The sequence below is a fragment of the Lagopus leucura genome, unplaced genomic scaffold (assembly GCF_019238085.1).
Source record: "Lagopus leucura isolate 7727_CA_CO unplaced genomic scaffold, USGS_WTPT01 Super-Scaffold_774, whole genome shotgun sequence".
Classification (NCBI taxonomy): Eukaryota; Metazoa; Chordata; class Aves; order Galliformes; family Phasianidae; genus Lagopus; species Lagopus leucura.
This window is the reverse complement of record NW_024962258.1, coordinates 1,731,685-1,756,713: the sequence shown is the minus strand read 5'-3', so window position 1 is coordinate 1,756,713 and position 25,029 is coordinate 1,731,685. Positions and strand designations below refer to the sequence as shown.

The following is a 25,029-nucleotide window of genomic DNA, read 5'->3' as shown; positions in this document are numbered from 1 at the left end:
AGCTGAATTTGTCTTTTTAACTTCTTTCACTTATTTAGTTGGCATTCATTGCCACAGGTCCCACACATGCTCTGAAATATGTGTTTGAAAAAGCCCATCTATGTGAGTGTTGCTGCTGCCGCATCGAAGAAAGCTTCTTCCACATCAGGAATAAAGAGCATCTTACCTATACTGGAAAAGGACTGTAGAGTGTCAGAGCTATGACTGTGGGAAAGTTTAAAATGCCCATGTGACAGCTAGCTTTTCATTTTACTCTGCCACAAATCATTTCCTTCTGAGCTATTTTTTTCTTAAATTAATGAATACCACAGGATGTTTAGCCCTTTTTCCAGTGATCATTCCCAGCTGAACTCAAAATTAGATATGTATGTGTTCATTCTTCCATAAATGGGATTCAAAACCCCATGTGGTTTGGAAACTGGCTCCTAAAAGCAGTGAGTAGCCCTCCAGACTGTTGAGCAGTACAGGTACCTCACTGTCTTTTATTTTCCAGACTGCTGCAACACTTGCACTCTCAGAACAGAAGCATTTCTCCACTGCTCTTCCAGAAAAGTCCTTGTTTGACACTAGGTCTTCCCAAGCAGACTCTAGTCTCATTTTTCATGCATGCTCATTTCTAGACTCATTTTTCATGCAACAGTTTTTGATCTAATCCAGCAACTCCTCACCACGAGCTTGTTCCTCTACTCTGTACTTGCTAACCAGCTAAGAACTTGTAACTCAACTTTTGAGCAGCTTCAACTAAGACCATAAATACGCATAGAAAAGATATGGGATAACATGGGACCATTTAGTTGACACGTTCTTTCTGATACTTATTTCACTTTAAAGAGGTGGACAAAACCTCCATCAAATTAACTACTCTTAATCTCACAGCATCCATCTCCGCTCCATTTAAGAGCCTAATGTGGTATTTCCACACCTCTATCAGTAAATACCTCAAGACTGGTCACACTAGAGCACTCCTGTTAGTAAAGAGCACAACCTATCCATTTTCTGTAACCAGGGGGATCTGCTTATATTTGTATCTCAGTCTCTTGATAACCCATGCCAGAAATATCTGCATTAGATGCAATTCTGGCATCTGTGCAAAAGTGGGGTCAGTGTTCTGAATTGCTCCACAGAAGCCTGGATACAATCCCATTTTTTCTAGCTTGGAAAAGAGACACTGGAAATGCAGGTATTTATTCCTTAAGTTACTGCAATGAAACAGCGTTCAAAAAAACTCCCAGCAAAATGTAACAGAAAATAACAGTCTGAGACCAAACACCTTGCTTTTGGATCGAGGGATATCAACAAATCTGTTTGACACACGTGTCCACAGCCTGCCTGTGCCTCAGGCACTGCACGCCTGTGAGCACGGGCAGCGGGGCATAGTGCACCCTGTTGGATTTCCAGCCAGGACAAAAGCAATCCTGTGTCCATCCTGTATTCTCTTTCCAGGGCTGTACAGAGCCAGTAGCAAAGAAAGATCCTTCCCGTTCTGTGTTAATTTTTAAGATGTCTGTGAACTTGCAGTTCACCTTCTAGGGGTCACTGGATAATCTGTTTTTTAGCCAAGTCAGAGTGTTAGTGGTATACTCCCACATTTTTCTATTCTCCCCTTCTGAAATATCCTGCAGAGACAAGAACATTTTTTTTCCTTAGATCAAGCTGGATGTTTTTTTGAAAGCCTACGAGGTGTGTAATCAAAGCTGGCACTGGAGCATCCTAATTACGAAACACAGCAAGGAACTTTTGCACACATTTTGTGGACTTCATATTTCCCATTCACAGAACCTTCCTGCTGAAAAAGACAAAATCATGAAAAAAGTTCAGAAAACAGAAACCAGACCGACTGCAAATGATTTTTCACTTCTGCCTTATAAAACAAAGATTAAAAAAAAAAAAAAAAAGAGAGAGAAAAGAAAAAACTGACCCTGTATTTGGAACATGTCACTCCGTTTTTGTTTGAGAAAACACCCTGAACTCCTCAGGAGGACTGACACAGAGGGCAGGAGGGGGAGATCAAGGTTTATGTTTTTGTTTTTCTTTTTTCACAAAAAACGTGAATCTTGAAACAGAAAATATACCAGGCTTGAAGCACTATCAGTGCTGGCTGCTTTCTGCTGAGCTGAAGTGACCATTTTCAGATCCTTTCAATCTGTGGTGAAAAGATCATTACCATGCTACTCCCAGGAAGTCAGTCCTCCTGCAAGTGAGCTTCTTTGTTATGAATATGGAACAGATGGAACCAAATCTATCTACTCTGTAGGAACAAAAACACTTACAACCTAGCTCTCTCTATTAAAGACTCTACTTAGCTCCTTTATACCACTGGCTTTCTGTGCACTGCTGTGAGGTTTTGACTTTATAGAAAAAGGCACTTCATAAAAGCAATAGTTCTTATTCTTAAACCAAAAGCGGCCTAAGAACTGCAGAAGATGAATGCAGAGTTTAACCCGCATGGCTCCTTGGAGATACGCAAATATTCAATCACGTTTTTTTTTCTTTTTTTTTTTTTTTCTAAGCTAGAGAAAGGATTTTTTTTCTTCTTTTTTTTTGAGAAGAAGAAATAGCCATATGTTATGGAGACTGTGCATCAATGGCAGTGAAGCACATGAAGATGATAAATATGCTACTCATTCTAATGAAGGTTGAAGCTAACTCTGTTATTGCAAGAAGGAACATGGATTTGTTTTCAGATTGTGTCAGCATGGATCAAGATCACACTCCTGAAAAAAAAATCTTTATCAGTCATTCAAAAATTGACTTTTGGTAGGAGACAAAAAAAAAAAAAAAAAGAAAATCCCTACCATGAATACAAAGAAGATGTAATGCATCAATTTATTCAGAAATACTGCATTGTCGGCCTATTTCCTAGGACTTCAACAGAAGCTGCATCAATATTACACCAATTAACTCTGCAAATTGAAAATATGCATAAGCTGTTGTTGAAACCAGTAGATGTAGACTCCACTCTTTTGCAGCAGAGAGAAGCAGGAACATCTAGAGTATCTGTCACATCTCTTACTATCAATAGTCTCAATCAGTATCAATCTCAACTATCAATCCACAACAGTGGATGTTTATTCCAGGCCATGCGTGCACACATATACACAGACACTGCTTAAATCAAATTTTTACAAAAACCCATGCAGCAGAAGTCAGCAGCCTCCTTTACTTACTATTTAATATGTTAATACATTTACCGTCTGGCTGCCTTCTCCACAGTAATTGAAAAAAGGATTTCTGTGGCAGGATGCTTTGATTCTGACTAAATGAAGTCTTCAGGCAAATCTTCCCCTGCCAGCAAAGGCACAGCTTGCCTGAAGTCGTAACCTTTGTTGGCGGAAGGGAACTGGCCTTGAAACAGATCATGAAGCAGATGTTTTATGCCAAATCAGAGTCTAGGGATACCCAGGCTACTGCAAATAAAACTCTTCTCCTGTCTGTTCAATCATTTCAATTCCCTGCCGTATGAAATATGAACTTGCCAACAAATGGCCAGTGTGCTATGCAGCACAGCAGGGAGAGCAAGAGCCACAGCTGTACCAAGGGCTGGAAAGCTCCTTCATTAGGTCTGCCTTTCAGCCCAAACCTAAGCAGTGACACGTGGGAGCCACCTCCCACATGAAAGGTGCTGATTTGTGTAAAGACAAGTCTCCACCAGTTTGAATTAAAATAATTGTGTGCATTTTCTTGGGAAGAAAGGAGGTTTATATGGTTGTATCCACAGGTCACGTTCATTAGCAGCTCACGATTCAGATGTTTCTTTAATGATACTTCTTTACAATTTTCACTCTGCAAACATGACTGCTGATAAAAGACCAACCTGTAAGTTTGCAAAAACAAAAAGAAAAATTAAAAAGGAAAAAATGAATGCCATCAGCTTAATGTGTGGATACACTACATAACATATGAGAAAACAGGAATATATGACAGGAAAGACCACCACTAAACTGTTGAATAGCACTGTAGCAAGGGAGAGCAGCCCAGACCCAACAGCTGCTATTATTCTGATAGTAAGAGATGTGACAGATACTCTAGATGTTCCTGCTTCTCTTTGTTGCAAAAGAGTAGAGTCTGTATGTACATCTATTGGTTTCAACAACAGCTGATGCAGCCCAAGGGAGAGCAGAGGTTCTGCTCTCATCACCTCTGAGGAGCACAACGTCACCCAATAAAAAGCCAAGATAGTCCAGTACTCCAGAAATCCCTCTTATTTATCTCCCCATTGAGACTGCTTCTGCTCAATTAAAGCATTACCTGTCTAGAGAGATACCCTTGCTCTTTAGATATAGCTTTTTAAAGCAATAGTTAAATATAAGAGAAACCTGGCACTTTCAAGTCAGTTTTCATTGACATCAACACTACAATCACTCTTTTAATGTGTTTCTAAGCTAACAGTTGCTCTTTGCTTTAAAAGGAGGGAATAGGTAACAATACCAGACAATCTTAGCTCACGAGTATGGTAGATGAGAAATGGGGTTTATGTTGATTAGAATTTTCCATTTGCACATAAAAACAACAATAAAAAAAAAAAAAAACAGAAAAGAGAGAGAGAGAGAAAGAGAGGAGAACAGAGGGGAAGGGAAGTGAAAAAAGAAGGGGAAAGGAAGGGAAAGGAAGGGAAAGGAAGGGAAGGGAAGGGAAAGGGAAAGGGAAAGGGAAAGGGAAAGGGAAAGGGAAAGGGAAAGGGAAAGGGAAAGGGAAAGGGAAAGGGAAAGGAAAAGGAAAAGGAAAAGGAAAAGGAAAAGGAAAAGGAAAAGGAAAAAGGAAAGGAAACTACTAGAACACAGAATTCAAAAAAGCCAACTGACGGGATTTCAAGGTGTTACAATTCACAACAGAAAATACACATTCCAGAGAACTCAGTGCTTCATCTGCAAGGCATTTTAGAAATCTAGCCAACTATTTGGATACCTAAGTGACAGCTAAGTACTTCTAAAATTATGACTCTAATTGGGAATGCTAAGCACTTCTGACATATGGCCAGTAATACACAACCTGTTTATTTTACCTCCTTTTGGACTGGGATCAAGGCAGAATAGGATTGAAGAAATATGTGCAATTTTCACAGAGCAAATTACATATATTGTTTCTACTCTGTCTTTAGGCTTTTTTTTTTTCATTTCTGAAAATGTGTATGTTCAGGTGTACTTCAGGACAGTCCCTTAAAGCCTATAAAAAGTTCAATTCAAACACAGATGCATTGAAATAGATGTCACTTTCACAGAGGTTTATGTCAAAAAATATCACAATGATCAAGTAATCTGTGTATACAGCTGGCAGATTTTTTTTTGAAAGTCCAGTTAAAGTAAGCCAAATGAATCCATTTCAGCATTCAATGTATGCACAGTCTCCACTTAACATTTCTAATCTGAAACAAAAACATCAATATGTAAAAAAAAAAACCAACAACTTTTTATTATTATTAGTTGGTTTTTTTTTTTTTTTGTTTTTTTTTTTTGTTTTTTTTTAAAGAAATAGCAAAGGAAAAGAAGTTACTTTTACTATTCTTTTTCAACCCTCACAGAAAATTACTATTTTAGTATCTTTCTTCTTCAGCCTAACGTTCAGTTGCAGAAGCTAGGCCAATGTCATGGGACTTTCTGTTACTCTTTTATTTGTGCATGGTTTATAATGCAGACTTCTTTACACAATGTATGCTTGCTTTTAATTTCACCTTGTATTTGTGGGGTGCAGTACAGATTTACACGTATATATTAGCACACCATACAAAGTGATGTACACAGGCACTTTGTGGAATATATGAACAGTAGAAGTGGTACATCTCTGTAAAACCTGTAAGATACTCAATAATTTGGATAGCAACAACGGTGTTCTTTTTTTATGAGAAGCATCAATGAGTTTTGGCAGGGCAGATAGAAGTTCAACTGTCTGAGAGTTCACAGCAGACTCAAAACAAGTATGGACCATTCCACAGAATTAGGTGCCAGGTAACTGCAAAGCTACTTGAAAAGGCATTATCCTCACTCCATGAAGAAGGCAACAATAATATGGGATGACATATAGTTTGGAAAAACTCCATTGAAAATGAACATTTCGTAAGAGTATTTTGCATCCAAAGGATTTTGGTTGCAAACCAAAATGCTTCTTTTCTAAAAAGCTTGCATATTTCCACATGAAATCTGGAGCACATTTGCGAAGAATGGCTCGTTCTGCCATTTTCTTTAACAGTTAAAATTTCAGTGGGAATGTAAATCCTCTAATGCACATCCATTTAACAGAAAATAGAGGAACCGTGCACAGCAGGGAGGGGAAAGTAAAGGGACAACAGTTGCATCTCTACCCTGAACAGCATGGCAAATAATCATCTCTCTCAACTAAAAAAGAATTTGTATTTAACCACATTTTCATTTTATGAAGAGGGAGACACATGCAGTGCTAGTAGCATGATTATGTCCACAGAGGACAAGAAAGAACAATAGGAAAACTCAGCCCATTGAAGAGAATGATAATCTACTGAGTGTAATACTATGCACAGGAGGTACTTCACTGGCATTTTGTATGTAAAAAATTGATTTTACGGCAAAGCTAAAATTATTTATGCTTTAAACTGACAAAATTAGTTTGTTTTTTTTTTTAGCTCAATAGCTAGAGCTTTTAACATAAAAGTATTACTTTTTATAGAAGTAATAGAACTTTTTTGTATTATTGTTTGTATATATGATCTGTGTATGTGTGTACATATAAAAGCATGCATCCCACATAGGTACAGTTGCTGAAGAAATACATGAGAAGTACAGGAAAAAAAGGTCAGTAAGTGGAAAAGTAAACACTGCTGCAAACACTTTGGTTTTCTTGAACGAAGAGTCTTCTACACAAACACTAGGACCTAGGAAAATAAAATTAGCAATAGATTCTTCACAGAATAAATTCACTGCAAGTTTTGTACACATTTATATTAAGCCACGGACCTGATCAAGTCCTCAGACCCCACAGAATGCATCAGCCCCCCCATGCTAATTTTGAGGGAAGAAGGGAGCGCTTTAAATTCATTGTCACAGGAGTTCCAAAACCGCAATGAGATAAAAATCAACCCTGCCAAAACCTTCCAAGTTTGATTCAAAAGAGAAGCTACCTCTATTACTGTTGGAGTAATAGCCATAGTAAGAATCTCCAGAGAGCAACACTACCTCTACTGATTTTATCATGCCCTTTTCTTGTGAAATATTTCACTGAAAATAATTGGAACCTAATGATGCTTCAGAGGAGCCTCTATCCATGAGAAAGAAATAATAGGAAGAAATGTTATGTCTGAGACTATACTACCTTTTTACAGGATCCTTAGACATCCAATGGGAACTGTCAAAGCCACCAATCAATTAATTTTCTAATCTCTCTGTAATGAGGTTTTTCCTCCTTCAGCCCTTGTTTGTCTTCTTTGTAACAAACTTGTGTTTTGATTTCCCTCATTTTCTATCATCTTAAAATGTAAAAGTGGAAGAAAAAACAAAACAGGTCATAACAGAATAAAATACAGCACGTCTGTTCTTTAGTTCCTTGGAATATGATAAGCTCAAAAAGCAGTACGCTAGGAAATTGATTTTGTCTGTGTAGAACATGTGGAAGAGCGAAGGTCATGCTGGCAGTTTGCCCTTCATTTCTTTTAAACTTGCAATATTCAGTTTGACCTCTTTCTTATCATTCTAGTCATTTCTTCACACCCTGTACTGAGTTCAGGGACTGCTCATACAGTGTTCCACAGGACTACTTGCATATATACAGAATATTAAATGGTCACTTAGACTACTCTTCCTTGGAAATCTAGACAGGGCACATGAAGCTATCCTGAAGAAATTAGAGGCACAGTGTAGGTAAAGAAAGAAGGAAATATGAAGACAGAATGGACTAAAAAGTGCCAGAATGAAGTATGATGGCCATCTCATTTCTCATTTCAGATATTTGGACTTGCCAAAAAATTAAGAGATGTGTGTCTGGTTTATTTTTTAACCTCATTCAGCTTTGTTGATTAACCTGTTTTTACTTTTAAAATGAATTACACCGTCTTGTGTCTTGTGTCTCCACTGTATAATTTTATCAAGCAGGCAACAAATCATGCTGGCAGTGACGGTCTGTGCTGAAGTGGAATGTATAGCAAAATACGATTTTCCTCAAATGAATTGCTGAAACCGTTAATCTTTATCTAAATGCCCATAATAACTGTTTTGTTCTGCATAGCAGTAAGGGGAAAAAAAATGTCTTCCAGAGAGCACTTTGGCAGCCAATCTGCTTGTTAATAAAATCTGCAGAAACATTTGTGATTAATATAAATTACTAATTCCACTTTTAATGCCTAAACGTGACAGTGACTAATTTACACAGTTTTGCTTGAGCTGCCACTGAGTATTTCAAGTGCGGCTGTGAACAGAATGCTGTTGGAGGCTGCACATTCTCAGCAAAGCTACCACAGGTGCAGCGCTACAGATGAGGAACCCTATCTCTGGCAATCATTTCTAACCACTCTGCTTGGGCTGGGAGAAAAGGGTCAACAGTGAAAGCTACCTAAAGCCCCCTCACTGTAAGTTGGAAATGGTACATTTTCTAAAGACACGGGAGCTGGTTGCAGTAGACTGTGAGTCTGTGAGGCAGCTCTCTGTCTACTGCTTAGCCATCAGCATGTTTTTAAACGCTGCAGCAAGTTTTCCGTTTGAAACTCAGTACTGCAGCAAAGAGCATGGGCTGGTTGGTGTGCACTCTGCAGCAGACTGTTAAGTACTCACCACGTAGACACCATGCTCTTCAGAGGCAGTGTTGTGAGTACGCAGATTGCTCCAGTTTGACTGAGATAGAAGCTACAGTACTATGAATGGTGCAACATAAATCATATTGATGTTTAGAACTTTCAGACAAGCAGTCAAGGTACTAGTATTTTTTTTCTTACAAATCTACTTACATGTGTTCTTATATGATGATTCGCATATAATTCCAATAATACTGTAATTTGTATTCCAGTGCTAACGTAACAAATTAAATATCTTGTGAAATATCTTGCAAAATAAAATAAAAGAAATTGCTAAGCAGTTGCTACCAAGCTTACATTTGAACTACTGTCATGATTTCCACTGGAGCATAGCTTGTTTATTTGTGAATAAATCTGTGCTTTGCTTCTGCATTTCTCTCTGAGGAACAAATATATTTTCTACCTTGCTGAGGGATCAGTGGAGCTTTCACTACATGACTTCTCCCTTCAATCTTGAAGTTGTTTGCAGAAAGAACCTAAGTCAGATCACACCTCCATGAAGCACTGATAAAAGGTGCATATATAACTCCAAGAATCTTATACCTGAGAAAGATCTGGGGAAAAACAAGTTCATGACTTTTTTGTGCATCTCCAGCCAGAAGCAAAGAGATATTAATGCTAAGCCCTCTTCAAGAGAAGAGGCTGTATTCTCTCACAGTCCCCGGGACACTAAGAATGACATAATGTCTTTTTTAGCCTGAGGCTGCTGTATTTCTGCTTAAGTTCTCTCCAGCACAAATACATTCAGGTATCTACAGATAGCAAGCCCTACTGCAGCTCCTGCTAGGGATCCTGACTTCATTCTCAATACAGAGCTGTATGGTATGAAATAGTAGAGCTGCACAGTTCATAGTTAAACATTTCCAACAAAATGCTATATTATGTGAGAGTAATCCTCATGTACTTTTTAATGACATAGGCATCTCAATATAGGAAGAAGATCCAATGTTACTAAAAACAGATTTGTCCAAAAAACATGTAAGAGGAAATGCAAGCTGCTAACTTCACAGTATCTCCATCTAGAATCTTAAAACTTAATGTAAGTTAAGCCATTCTGGTGAATTTTTCCCTGAACATATTCTGAGCACCATTAGGACTGAATTGTCAGGGCTCTTTAAATTGATTAATATACTGCCATTATGATTACCCTTCAAATAATTAAGATCATTTCACCCCCAGAAGATCAGCAACAGTAACGTTATTCCCCATATCCATCATCAGGAGCTTGGTTACTTTTGTGCATAGAGATATGGCAGAATGAGATTCTGATACACCTTCAAGCCATTCTTAATTCCCTAAAGCAGTGCTGTATCTAGCTGGTTATACTACTTAATTCTTTAAATATTAAATATCCGTGATGTAAAGGGGAAGCCAGGGAGATTTCAGAGGCAGTAAAAATCTCATTTGGTGAACTATATAGATCTCAGGATGACCTACTACTGTCCTGAGGGAAAGAGGAAACATTTCGAAGTCTGAAAAGAAAAAACTTTTCTGATTTTATTTTATTATTATTATTGTTTTTTAAGAATATAGCAACTCTGAGCATTTCTGAATACTCTGTTTAAATACTCTGTTATATTTTAATATAATATTTTAATACAATTTTAATATAATATTTTTAATATAATATTTTAAATACTCTGTTTCTTATTCTATGTAGTTTATGTTGACTTGCTATGCATCTTGGGACATGACAGTTTTAACAGCTTGTGGTCATTCTGAGCTTAGAAGCATGCCCACCTTGTCTGAAAAGTTTTTATTACGAGGAATTAAATAGGAAAAAAAAAAAAAAGAGAGAGAATTCCACATTATTCTCCCATTTCATAGCTTCCACTACTTTCAGAGCGATAAGTAGTTTTAGAAACAAATTTTTTTTTTTTAAATCTAAGTATTTATGAAAATATGGAGTTCACTGTTGAATACTTATGAAACAGAGACATCAGCCAATTGTTCAGAATGCTCAAGCATTTGTTCAGTGACGGAACTTTGTTTTGGTCTACCAATTGCAGACATCATATACTCAATCTGTATCATGACAGAGACTGTGCGAGCAGATAAAGTGCTGCCTTGGTGAGTTAGTCTGAGGAACAGGAAGACTAACATGCTGATGACATGGAGGCAATGAAGTACAACACTGTTATTCCAAATGTCACTGGTACGTTATTTCCATTTCTGCTGGCATCCGCTCCATGTAACAAAATGCATACTTCCAATACAACAGCTCATTAAACAGGTTTCAGTTTGCTCAGAAATCAAATTAGAACAGTTACAGAGTTATAAGTCTTCAGATAATAATTAATAACTCTCCACTTCTGTGAGTTCTTTCATCCAAGGAATCTACATGCTTCACCTTATTAATCTCGTAACATAGTAGTGAAGTACCACTGCAAAAGAGCCTCACCTACCACTGAAGTGCAGCCACCTCTGAGACGTGAATTCATAGCTGTTGAACATCAAAACTGATTTAAAGGAAGAAATGATGAACAGTCCATCTGCACAAAAGATTGAAAGGGCTGTGTGCAGTTCACTCAGTTGTACTCCTAGCAGAACTCTGGACTTGCATACTAGACAGGAAGGTGCAGTGGGATTTTTACAAGAACTGCACATGTTGAAAACTAGTCTAATCCATAGACATCAGAATGAAACATTTAGTCACCATTTCCTCTCAGGTAGATGAGTCACGTAGATCCTTATCAAGTTCTTAATGCTCCTTGGAGATCTTTCGTATGAGGTCTTTTCAGACCTTTGTGATTTGATAATCACATATCTACGTCCAATAAATGCTTTTATTTTCCTACAAAATGAACTGATTCTCTTCCAGCAAATTAGATTAAAAAAAAGGACAAGGGAATAAAAAACTTGCCCCTCACCCCTTCTGGCTGGATGCATTCCCTCATTCTTCTAATGTCCACTATGTTACTTGTCTTCACGCAGAGGTTAAGACCTTATAAAGTATGTATGCCCATAAGACAGCTTTCAAATTTACAAATCCACGATACAGAGGATACAAATGTATTCTCCCCTCCTATTATATTTATGCTGCTATCATGTTCTTAATGGCACTTGGATTTTTGAAGAACTTGAATCCAAATCATCTTCTTTCAACTCGTTATCTGAAAGACATTTATTGCCTTTGAAAAATTCAAACAATAGAGACCAGCACCTCCACAAGTTCTTTATTCATTTTCCTATATGGATTTCTCCCGAGTCTCAAATTATTCAACAGCTTTTAACGCTCCCTTTGAGGATTTTAACAACACTACCAACGTCAAAATCTATTAGACTCTAGCGATTGTTTCTGCTTTCTTTTTAACAGGACCAGCACTTAATTCTTCTGATGCTTTCTAAAAGAAGCCAGTCCTTTAATCTACACACTAGGCTAAGCATGAATTCCCCCTTTAAGGTCACCTTCCTTGTCTGTCTAATGTTATCACACAAAAATATTTTTTAAAGTACACATTTATCAAACCCTTTCAATTGCTTTGATTTCATTCAGAACATCTTGAGTGATTCTGGTAAAGCAACTATCAAAGCAGGATTCATAGTAGAGTGGCATATCTGAGCCCACTGCTGTCAAAATAGAATCAGTGTTTACACTGATCAGATCTTGATTGAAAGGTTAATGAAGGGCCTCACAATAAACAACATTTCCCCCAAAAGAAAAGCGCAATTAACACATTAAAAATGTTTGTAAATCCTTCAGCATTCCTGAACAACATTCTTTAGTTAACCTTCATTTATTAGCTTTTGGTGCAAAATTGGATGTTTAGAGGGAGAGTTCCAGAAGGGATCTTCAGACCTTGAGTGTTCAAAAAGAAATGAAAAATGCAAAGACCAGCAGTACCCACATTAACTAACACCTGTGGAACTGAAGACACTCACTGAAAGGCAAATCCGGTTTTCACACTGAAAGCAAAATATCTGCTACTTAAGCCAACCACTGCCACTGGTAGAAACAATTTTTAATAAAAGTTAAGCCTAGGGAGTAACTATAGTGACTCTGCTGCCTCCAATATAAGCTGAGTACAGCATGCCAAGACCCGCCATAAATCTGCTCTACTCATTTCACTAGAGCTGACACAAATCAGTACTTTCTAATACTGAAGTCCAAACCTTGCCCAAAGCCAAATTTTGGACTCTGAGTGCTAGGAATTACAGATTCAAAGAGAAAATGAACATCCCAAACCAAGCTTCTAATATTCTATATATTATTGACATGAGGGAAGACAGCAATAACAAACAAAAATAAAACTAAAAACCACCACCAACAAATACAACAAACAGAAAACATCCCTACCAACAGAAAAACCCAACCAAAAAAAACCTCACACAATAATCATATCCTGAGCCCACACCATCCCTAACAATTTGGTACTTTTTCTTACAATTAACTGCTACCTTTCCAGACTGTACTCAACTGAAAAGCAAAATAACCTGTTTTTAAGTATAGATAGACAAGTTTTGTCCATGGGCATTGCTCAAGAACTCAAGAAGAGGTTTAGCCAAAGACTGCATAAAGATAACTTGCACTGGAAATCCACAATCTAACAATTACAAGAGCGGCTCAAAAAGTAGCGCCTCCTATTTTATTCTGTTGGTTTATGACATCATTGACAGATGTTTGGTGGTATGGCACTAGAGTTGAAACCTTCCCACCAATATTCTATTACGTTTTGTTGCTGTGTGACGGTTGGCAGCAGAGAGGCAGTCTGACAAGATGGCGTCTGATATGGAAGTGTATATGAAACAAGGGAGAATAATGAATTCCTCCCTGTGGAAAAATTTCCACTGATGTTCACTAATGCTTGCTGAGTGTCTATGGAGATCAAAGAGTGGATGTGCGCAGAGCGAAGTCGTGGATGGTGCATTTCAGCAGTGGTGACACAGGGTCAACTCTGCTGATGATAATTCTTGAGTGTAGCACGCAAGCTCTCGCTGGTTCATCGCTGGTGAAAATGCACAGCTAATGGTGGTGACAGTGTAGAAAAATAGCATTTTGTAGCGTAGAGTTTGCTATGACGCCAATCAGAAGCTATTCCATGTTCCTAGTCACAGAAAGTTTTAAGAAGTATGTTAATTTTTATTAAAAGTGGTCAGTGCCTTTCCTTTGCTAACTCCTGGTATGCATTAAGCATACATAAAATTCCTCACTTTGAAGTAGACTTCTAAACTTTGTACATAATTATTTTTAATAACCAAAAATCCCTACCACAACCACCACCACCACCAAGCAGTGACAGTTTCATGCTCTTCTCCCTCTTCAGGAATTCAGTTGGTGCCACCTAGAGAAAATATGTCAGTACAGATCCTGTATGTACCAAAAACATATCAGATGCAGAGAACGGAAGTTATGCAACGTAATAGTAGGAACTTTAAAATAAGCTCTGAAATAATTAGCTTTGAAACAAAAGGCAAATAAACACTAAACATACTCTCCAGACATGACAGAAGAGAGAAAGCTGAATGTAAGACACTGCTGCTGCCTCACCAAAAGCTCAACCAAAAGCCTTATTACCATTAAAGAGCTACTCAGCTAAAAGGCAGAAACAACACAGAGAGAACTGGAGGTATAATAAACACTCTTCTTTGCTACACCTTTATCTTTCATATCTTCTGAGTCACAGAAGCTACCAGAGGTATGCAGGTGGTTGTAGTGAGATGGTCCAGCTACCAGGCAGACACTGGTGAAAAATGAGGACTCAAACAGTCCCACAGTGGGGACACCTTCCAGTTACAGAGATGGAACAGAAGATGCACAATTTTATATTTGAAATTCTGAGAATTCTCTTCCCAAGAAGAAGCAGAGACCATCAATGTGGAATGTCATTTGAATAAAAGCCCTCCGGGGAGATGAGTCAGAAATTTCAGGATAATAAGAAACTAATTCAGAGGAACAAAGACAATGGTGAACAAAGGCAAATTTTAAGAAAATCAAGGATCAAATTAAAAACAGTTTTTCCCAGAAATGTATCTCTGGGGAAAAGGAATACAGGAAAGCTGGATTAAAAGAAAACAACAACAACAAATAAAACCCCTGTATTTAAAACTCTAACGAAAACCTCACAAATTCAATTTCTTGATTTAATCACAAGTTTAAGGTCTATTTAAAAAGGTTTATATCCATAATTAAATTCAAATCATATGAGCATGCTATCATGTTGTGATCAGGAGCACATCATTACAACAAATGCTTCCTGAACCAGCAATCAAAAGCTTCATAAAAATAAATGACATAAAACTAAAAAGAAACACTAACTAAAAAGATTTAAAAAAACAACAGCAACAACAATAAAAACAACAGATAAGACAACAAGATTGTTAAAAGTTGAAAGGAGCTGTATTCCACAGAAAGTATGGGGAAAGAACCACATAAGGTGCGTTTAGGTAAGTTGCATGTAAAGCATGCTAACAGCTAGCAAAATCCTTCAAAATCTTGTGGCAGCAGGACTAAAGACCAACAAAGACATCTGGTCTCTCTATGAAAAGTGTGTATGTATATATAATTGACAAAAGTCACAATGATCAAATTAGTAAGTAAACAATACATGTAAAAACTTGGAGCATCAGATAATAAAAATAGCATAGATTTGTGAAGAAAGAAAATGTGTTAAATACTGAATTCTGTGATGGAATAACTGGGCTGGTGTCAAAAAGGAATTAAATGCTACAGCTTAATATTAGTACAGCTTCTAACACTCTGAGAGACATTACTCTCAAAGAAAGAACAGTGCGAACTTCAATCAGAAGAGGAACTTGGTTTGGAAACTGCTGTCAAAATTCTGTATTAATCAGTACTAGTCTGGTTACATATGTGTCTTCATCTTTTTGTTTTATTAGCTCTGATTGTGTAATTGCCAAGCTATTACTGATATTTTATTCCATATATACTACCTTAAAAAAAATAAAATGCCTATAATTAAGTTATGAAAATGAAAGCAATACCCTCACTTTTAATTATATAATATCATACACTTCATTATCTTTTTTACCCTTGTTTCCTTTTGAGTTCATCTGCCCTTGCACAGTAACACCTCTTAACATATCTTTCAAACTCAAACTTCTTTCCATACCAATGGGCATGAAAATCACATTTACATCACTAAGTGTTTACTTTCCACTTTTAATATATTTTAGTGACACCTGCTACAGTAGTACTTTTTTGTCTGTTCTCAGGCCAACATACAATAATCTCAGGTGACTGCATGTTAAGAACTATGAAAAAACTGAGACTTCTGGTCACAATTTATTATTTACTTTCCCCCACTACACACTACCTAATTAAATAAAAATTATTTTCACTCTGAACATTTCATAAACTTTTCTTCTTCTATCAAAAATAAACTTGATCAGTACTTGTTGATTGCATGTCTGCAATTCACTTCTTCAATACGAATTTGAAATCAGAAAGCCAGATTTTTCTGGCACTGTATTTTCGTGGAATAACTATGCAAAGAAGTGAGATTCAAGTTCATATATATGCAATACATGAAAGTATGGCTTAAGAAAGGAAAGTGGCATTTTCAGAAACCAACAGTTCAGAAAAGAGTCTGACATTGTTTTTGAATTATTGCATTTCCTGGAAAGAATGGAAAATAGAGACATGCTACTTTAAAAAGTAAAGTTCTAAGACTCAGAAAACACCAAACAGACAATAATTAAGAAAAAAACCTAACTAACCACTTAATACTTTGTCTTCCCACAGGTCTAGGCTACATGGCTTTTTTGTATCCTTTAACAGAACACAGCAGGTTATATGGTGAGCCTTCCCTTTCTCCAGCAGAGAGGGCAAAAGTTTAAGACACGCTGAGGAAAGAAACTTCATTGGCGATTTCCTTATCATGCAAATACAGGGAGGTAGTTAAGGCAGTCTCTGCAGCCTGCACTACAGCCTGCTGACAATTATAAAAAAATAAGGAACAATGTTTCACCATCTTGTTTCTTCGGCACAGACAGGAGAAAAACGTACCAGCATGACAACTCTGCCTAGAAAAACTTTGCTTCTAATGCTTTTCTGTTCCCTATAACTGCTGTATCATCAGTGTTATCCTCAGCAGTCCAAAGGCTGACAACTTAAAAAATGCTTCCATGTTTTGGAAATGTGGCTACTAATTAATTTCAATGACTACCAGGACAATAAAATACTAGTAAGCAAGTATCTCTTTGCTGCTAATTTTTTTGCTGTTTTATCCTTCATTAAAAAATAACTAAATCTAAACTCAGTTGAATATCATAAAGCTCTTCATATTTTAAACCATTTTAGAAAATTATTTTGAAGGGAACCCTTGACAGTTAAATGAGTCAGTTAAATGAACATTAGAGAATATGCATAATGATTTTTAGGGAAATATTGAATTTAACCAGAAATGAGGAAAACTAGGCGTAAGTGCCCTGGGTGTATTTGAATTATAATATCTTGCTTGAGAATTCAATGGGTTTTGTCTATCTTAACAATCAATCTATTAGCTAGATAGACCAAGTTGAGATTTCCCATCTTTCCCCCCACATTTCTATCAATATTTGTATATTTATTATTACTTCTCTTATGTTAGTAGATACTGGCGTCATCCTTGTGCTAAACCATGGTAAAGACATTTCATTCCTTAGATTAAGTATGACTGTTTCAATGATGATGATCAGGAACTGAATTAAAAACAAACAAATAAACACATAAAAATACAGTATCACAGGGAGTCTAGTATCAGGGTTTTGAGTAACCTGAAACTCCTGCTTACGTTAACGGGAATGTTTTTTGTGAGTGACATGAGAAAGACCAGGCACGCACAATACAAATTTATTTATCCTAAACACTATCCTCATAATATCATCCACCTCATATTAAACATTATTAAAAAAATTAATAATTTTAAAATTAAAATTTTAATTTTTTTAAATATGTAAATATTTTAAACTGTAAGCAATATTACTGTTTGCTGTTATCATTATTATTACTGTGCTTCAGAACAAGAATAATTCACTGTTTTTTTGATGCTGAATTGCTACTTATTAGAGGATTTGATTTGCTGGGAGAAAAGGGAGAGAATTCCACCAGGAATACATTTCTCAGTAGAGTTAGAAAGGGAGAAGAACAATCTCAGAGCTGAACAAATGAGGCTGAAAAACAGGGATCATACATACTCAGTTTCCCTGGTGAAATAAGATAGAAGTTGTGTTCCACTGTAGAAAGGCCAACACCACATATGAGAGCAGTACTTATTGGTACCTACTATGATCTACAGCTTTCAAACCTCTATCTGAACACTAAAACCTACAAAAAGTGTTGCTGGAACAGTCAAAGCTTATTAACAAGTGGAAGATTTAGGTATCAAACAAATTGTGGAAACAAGGTCTTAGGTGGGGGATCAATCAAATATGATAGCTGCAGCAGTGGTAACTGCAGGGCACCACTCAGCTCACCCCTGGGGCTTGAAGGTCCTCAACTGCTTTCCCATGCCAGGTGGGTTCCCAGCGTTCCCAGTGCCTTGCACAGGCTGGGAGTTGACTGAAACCACAGGTGAGGTTTGGTGCTAGAGAGGCTTGCCTTCAGAAGTCACCACTTCAAATACTCCTGGGCTACGAAATAGCTGGCTACAATCAGCAGCTATATTGCTCACAAGCAAGACAGACCTTACTTCTCAGGGATGATAAACATTACAAAGAAAAGAATACTTAATCTAAACAGTAATCCAGGTATTACACACATAAAGAATTAATTATTTTTACACATACATGGGTTAAGCTTCCACCCTTCCTTTCTTGCCTGCTCCTCCACTTCAGCATAGTGCACTAAATGTAGCAGCACATTGTGCTTTAAAAGTTAGCCACAGTTCAGTGAACAGGCTGACATGCTATTTCATGTGAGAAAAGAAGCTGTGATTCAATCTCATTTCCACAAGCGAGATTCCTAGATAATATATCTGGGGATACTTAAGCCTGCATTCGCTGCAAAACATCTGCATTATACACAGTTTGGCCCTCTGCATTTCCACAGAGTATAGGTGAAAAACTAGCTGCGTTTCTTGCACCTGCTAAGCAACAATGGTAAATCTCCTATACTCACAGATGTAGAAATACTCCCGGCCTGGCCTGAACTCAAATCCGAGTGAGAAGGGTGTGAAGAGTTGGAATTTTTCTGAGAACTTCAACGGTCCATTCGGAGAGTGTGGCCGATTGCACTCCCACCTCTTGAACCCTTTGGAAATGTGATCACAGGAGCTGTAGCCATCAAAGTTCACCATGTACAGAACATAGCGTTCGGTCTTATCTTCTGGCACCGAATCTTCATAGTGAGGGCAGAATACATCCAGGTAGTCGTTAATGCACACATCAATGTGGTAGTCACCCTGCTGGAACCTGAAACCAAAGAAAGTTAAGACATTAGCACATTAGTCAATGCACAACAACCCTGTTGCGGGATAATGTTCACGAGAAAAAGGCATCACTAATGACACTTCATTTCACACCAGTCGTACTCATTCACTCTCAAATCTACCTCTAAAAATTCACCAGAGCTATCAGAGACTGCTAATGCAGGACTACAGTTCTATGATATTCTGGACAAAGGTTTTGGTTTTTCCTATGATTAAGTGAATCTTTTGCTAAGGCACATCAAGTTGTATACCATCTTTCTCTATGTTTTATTGATTAAATGAAGTTTTTGCCCTTCAACTATTCATTAAAAAAAAAAAAAATGGAGAAAGATGAAAGAAGAAACAAAGATGCCAGAACTATATCAGTGTCCCCAGATCAGTGATTATACAAACATCTACTTGTGCAGAAAAATAAGCAATCCAGGTTTATCCTCTTCTGAATCAGGCAGCAGTCTTCTCTGTGTTGAAAGCAGACTTGACTGTGAGAACTTTTAGTTACTGCAAGTGCAGAAACAGGTTTACATTCCTCATGATTACTAGCAGTTTGTCAAGATGCAAAGGAAAGCCTGTATTGCTTTTTTATGATTTTTGAAAAGCACTGCAACTCCTTTGGAAGAAGTACACGTACTGGAGACATCACTCCACTCAGATAAAAGGATTCTGGGATATGAATTATCAGCTCTCAGCCTTGCATGACAGGTCTGAACAAGTGCCAGCCCAGAAATGCAGCTCAAGACACCAGCCCAGATGCACTTTATTATTATTACTATTACTGAGGAGTCTTTATAGGCACGGGATTTTTGTTTTGTTGGGAGGGAAGGTGTCCTTTTTCTCCCCTCTGTTTCACTTACATTACTTCACTAATGCCTGCCACAGAGTCTGGAAGAAAGTATGGGAACAAATTCACTGCCTCCATGGGAGCTCACGCCATGATGGACTTAATGATTCCATAAAGCAGGTCTGTACATCTATCAAACTCTGCAAGGCCGCCAAGAAAACCAAGCACTGACCTGCTCCACCTCAGGCCGACTGGGGTACTTGCAGCTTCCCTCTTTCGCGGCTGCAGTTGTCAAGTGTACCACAGAGCAATAAAAAGACCATGACAGATTTAACTATAATACTTCTTTTTAGCTGAGGGGCATATTTTAAACACCTGATGGGCCTGAAATCTGCCATCTGGAGCCTTCTATCTAATTTCAGAGAAAAAGCAATGATCTGCTGGCCCTCCAAGGATAAATTCAGAGCAAACTATACCTTTTCATATCCCTACAATAATTTAGCCTCAATAAAATAGCTTTTTTAAAGGAAAAAAAAAAAACTGAACACGCATCAAAGTGTGATATATCTGTATAATTTCGGCCAGTGCACAGACTCAGAGTTCCATTCTGAAACAAGGAAAAGTCTTTCTTAATCACAGTGCTTTCAGGAAAACTCACATTTATCTAAATCACTAGTTCAAAAATATATTTTTGTACTTCAGTGCTTCCAAAACCTGTCACACAAACAGATACGGTCTTCACACATTTGAAAGAATGTATTATTTTGAAATCTGTGCCCATTCCCTATATCAGTTAATGGTACACCCTTTCTTACATGTAATGAAAAGGAATATCTTGTTAGTTCTGAACAGGAAAGCCTTATTTCGGTTGCATTTTTTATTTAAAAATTCTTTTAGTTTTTAATTAGTAACTAAAATGTCCATTTTCAAAATAATTAAATAAATAATGTATGCATATACACACATATATTTATTTTAAACACACAGGCTCCTCAACTTCAAGACTGCCTCTCATACCAGCCTGTGCCCTCACAGTAACACCCAAACATGGCTTTGTGGGAGAAACTGATCAGAACTACACGCAGTAACTAGATGCAAGTAACTGAGACATTCAGGATCAGACTGACAATACTTAATACTGGATTTTTTACAAAACAAATAACCTTACATGAGCTGCTTCTCTAGACTGCCTTAAAGTCAATGGAGAGAAATACAGACTTTGAGTCCAATTCATCTGACCTATTTAAGGCCCACAGCACATTGTGGTGAGATGGATCACACTCCAGGAGCAGCTATTTCTCTCCTTTAACTAAAAGCAAAGTCTAGACAGATATTTCACAGATAGACTCTATACTGTGAATAGCTGAATTTGAAGGGGTGCATCTGACCACACAGCTCATGATTATGGGGATTTTGAGCACAGAAAGGCAACTGAATTTGTGATCACATCTTAAATCCAAGTTACCAAGGAAATAAAACTTGTAATCTTCACCAGTGAGCCATTCTACCCAGCACTGCAAACAAAGAGCATCATCCAATGCCCTTTTAGCAAAGGGCTTTTAATAAGTAAACAAAACTGCAACACAACCTCCCTCTCTGGTCACTGGTGTTTCAGCAGCTTCACTCGTTTCTGCTTCTGCCAGTGGTGAACCGGCCGAGTGACCTGGTCAAGCAAAGTAGCACACAGGGGCAAGAAGCAAGCACTGGCTGCAGAGCTGACCTGAGGGTGAAGAATCACCACGTCCCCTTCAACCCACTATCCTTCCCTCCTCTTCTATCCTTCCCTTCTCTACCAGTACTTTCAGCCCAGGGTCATTTGCAGTAGCCAGGAAGCCTTTATATTTATACCTCTATAAAAAGGAGGAGGATGTTGTGCATTTTAAGTGATGTGAACTGGATGATCTTAGTAATGCTGGCACAGCGGTGAACCTGCTCGAGGGAAACCGTGTACCAAGGTATTCTATTAAGCAGCTCTGAGCAAAGCTTCTTCACCCCACATAGCAACAGCAGTGCTGAAAGGAGGTTATTACTAAGCTAAGAAGCAGAGGGCAGGTAATTATTTATTTTTCTTCTTGTAATGTCTTAAAGAATTCAGTAATCAAGGACTCAGAAGATGCAGAAGAAATTTTGTTTTTCCAGATAAGGCTAAAAAATGTGTCTTGCCTAAGATGAAGTGAGTGGTGAAAATGTTCCCACTTCTCTCATCACAGGACGGTTTATTCCTGAAGAGGAATCACAATAGCCTCTGATCTGTACAGGAAGGGAAGGGGTGGCCATTTGCACCTCACAGCAAAACTCATCAGCTCGAACTCCTCTGAGTTATTAAAAGAAAAATACTCCAGAAACACATTCCCAATAATTTAAAAACCACATCCAGGAGGAGAACACCTAACATTTACAGCTGAAAGCCTCTAAGTAGAGCAAAGTCAGGTATTAACATGAAACTAAGTTCTACTTCAAGTGAAAGCATTTAACAGTGTTTAGCCACATATGTACGTTGAAGAATACAACACATAAAGGCACAGTGTAATCTGTTCACAAATATATTTTTAAAGATGACAGAAACAGAATTTCCTATAGATTGTATTTAAGGCATAATAAATTTCTCCCTTTTATGAGACTCTCCTCAACACAGAATGGAAAGACCACTTTTCAACATTTCTCTAGCAATGTTACTGACATTCTTTGCCCATTCTGTCCTAAGAGATCCTCATGTGGGCCCCTGCAAGCTCCTCGAACCAGATGGTAATTAGGATCTTTATATATCCCACCATGAAGAAGAAACCAGTACTCTATAAATTTGCATGACAGAATACAGTGGTGTGGTAGAAATCGACTGAAAAGGCTTCCCCTTGGAAGACTCAGACAGGGTCTTCAAATCTTGCAAATACTGTCATTTGTCTCCCTGCAGGAAGAGTAAAACACAGCTATTCCTCAAACACAATTAACCTTCACTTTGTGTCAGCTGGCATTCAAACAGCATCTCAGAAACATGCTCAGTAGAAGGCTAGCTATTAAGCAGTGGGTCTAGAAAAGCAATTTTGAAGGCACAGAGTTAAGTAGCTTCTAAACCTGAACATTACCATAACCAATTACCTTCAGCTTGCTACTCAAAACTTCCATTCTGCTTCTAGCAGAGGCAGTCATACAAATGTTCCTGAGCTTGAGTGCTACTGCTCAAATATCAAATATCCCACAGAACGGGAAGAAATTCATGGTAACTTTAAGTGGGAAACTGTAAGACTAGCAAAATATTTTCTAGGTAATTTTATCTTCTATGTTTTGTTTATCTGCTAATGCAAAAGAAAGCACACAGTCTCTGTTCACATTTTTCTTCATAATTTTAAGTTCTGAAGCACATGTAGCTTATTTTGAATTCAGTAGCTTTGCTGGTCACTGAAACAAGTGACTATTTAAAATAATACTCAAGATACAACAACAGTTTTGTTTGTTGGGTTTTGTTTCTTCTTTCCTTTCTTTCTTAGAATAAACACTACAAAAACCTAGTTTAAAAACAGCACAAATAACACTAATTGCCCATTATCATTTAGAAAGATAAAAAATTGAGATAGCTTCTACTTTTTGCTTCCCGTACAAATCTTACTAGTTATATTCTAGCAGCCTTCCTGTAAAATCAACATGACAGATGCTCTACTTCAAGATAAGTGTACTGGAAAATTCTCCTTATACTTCGTCAACCTTTCTTTATTTTGAGCCTGTTCTGTTAAATGCATGCAGCAAGGCTTCACCAGGAACGACTTCAAATAGCTACTTTAACTATGAATTATGAAATTCTGGTCTTCGAGTCTGGCACCAGAAATGATCAAATGCAAATGGCCCTGATTCTGCTGCTTGGAGCCTGCATAGCCAAGAACACAAACACATAAAGAATACTGCCACAGCTGAATGCCTTCTACCAATAGCCCTGCTCTCAAAAGATCATCTAAAATGCAAAGCAACATAACAAAATTCAGCAAATTGATCTATTCCTCACAAACTGTAATTATCCACAGTGTTCAGGAGTACAGCAAAAAGATGCTTGTTCTGCTATTAAAGGAAAGAAGGTTTCTGTGAGTAGCACACAAGTACCCCCTACAACTGCTGTTCACATACGTCCTGCTTTTTCCTTTAATGTCTGCTAAGGCAATTTCAACTACATTTAATGGAGACAGAGGTCTCAGAGAATACTGCATTCCTGTAAGTATCATGTAATAAGCAGGTGAAACAGATCCTGTAAGTACTCCCAAAAAGACTAAACCACCATTAAATGTTATTATACAACAGCAACATTTCTCACAAATGCTCCAGCCACAGAAGCTTCAACTGGAAAAATATTTAAATAGTTTGAAAATTGAGTTTATTTCTGTCAGCTAGTTATGAAACTGTTTGGTTAATTTATTAATAATGGAGGGATGAGTATAAAGTACGTATTCGCATATACAACACACATATAACTATTTGTATATGCAATAAAACATCAAATGTGAACACTTTCCACAAAACATAAATGTCCTTTAAAAGAACAACATTTTAACTGCTCTTGGAATGTGATTATGTCACTTATTTACGATTCCACACTACTGAATTCACTCACATTTTTCGCTTCTGCTTGGGCTGCACAGCAGCACGTTATACCATCCTAAACTCTATGCTTGCAGCTGAGTAACTCATGCCTCCTTATTCTTTGTTCTCTTAGACAGCCCAAGCCTTCTAATTTCAACTAACTTAAACTTGCTGCTGTGTGATAGGGGGAAATCTTCTGGCTGTTAATTATCTGAGGGGTTGTGGGATTAAGTGCACCATTTTACTGCAGATAATTTTAAAGATGCTATTTCTGTGGTACGCAAAAATAACCTCTTTAATGCTTTTCTGCTCTTTTACTGGCTTTGTCACAACATTTAATAAACCCTGTTCCCATAGCTGTGCTGACACCAACAATGATTCTGATACACAAACAATGAAATAATCAAAGAGCTATTTTAATTTTAGCTCTATTCAAACCAAAAGAAAATTCAACGTTTTCCAGATGCTACAAGAAGTGGGTTTGGTAACAGTAGCAAGACAGCGACAGATCCCTAGCAGCATATTACTATCATGAGCAAGCAGAGGAGGAAAAAAAAAAAAAGCAAACAAAA

The 25,029-nt window shown here is 37.5% G+C and overlaps 1 protein-coding gene across 1 annotated transcript in view; it reads right to left on the bottom strand.

The window, feature by feature from the left end:
* The window catches only part of EFNA5 (ephrin A5), a 204,705-nt gene that overhangs the window by 19,768 nt on the left and 159,908 nt on the right, over positions 1-25,029 (bottom strand). The window contains exon 2 of the mRNA XM_042864975.1: positions 18,807-19,099. Coding sequence (XP_042720909.1) covers positions 18,807-19,099 — 293 coding nt within the window. The remainder of the gene's footprint in view (positions 1-18,806; positions 19,100-25,029) is intronic.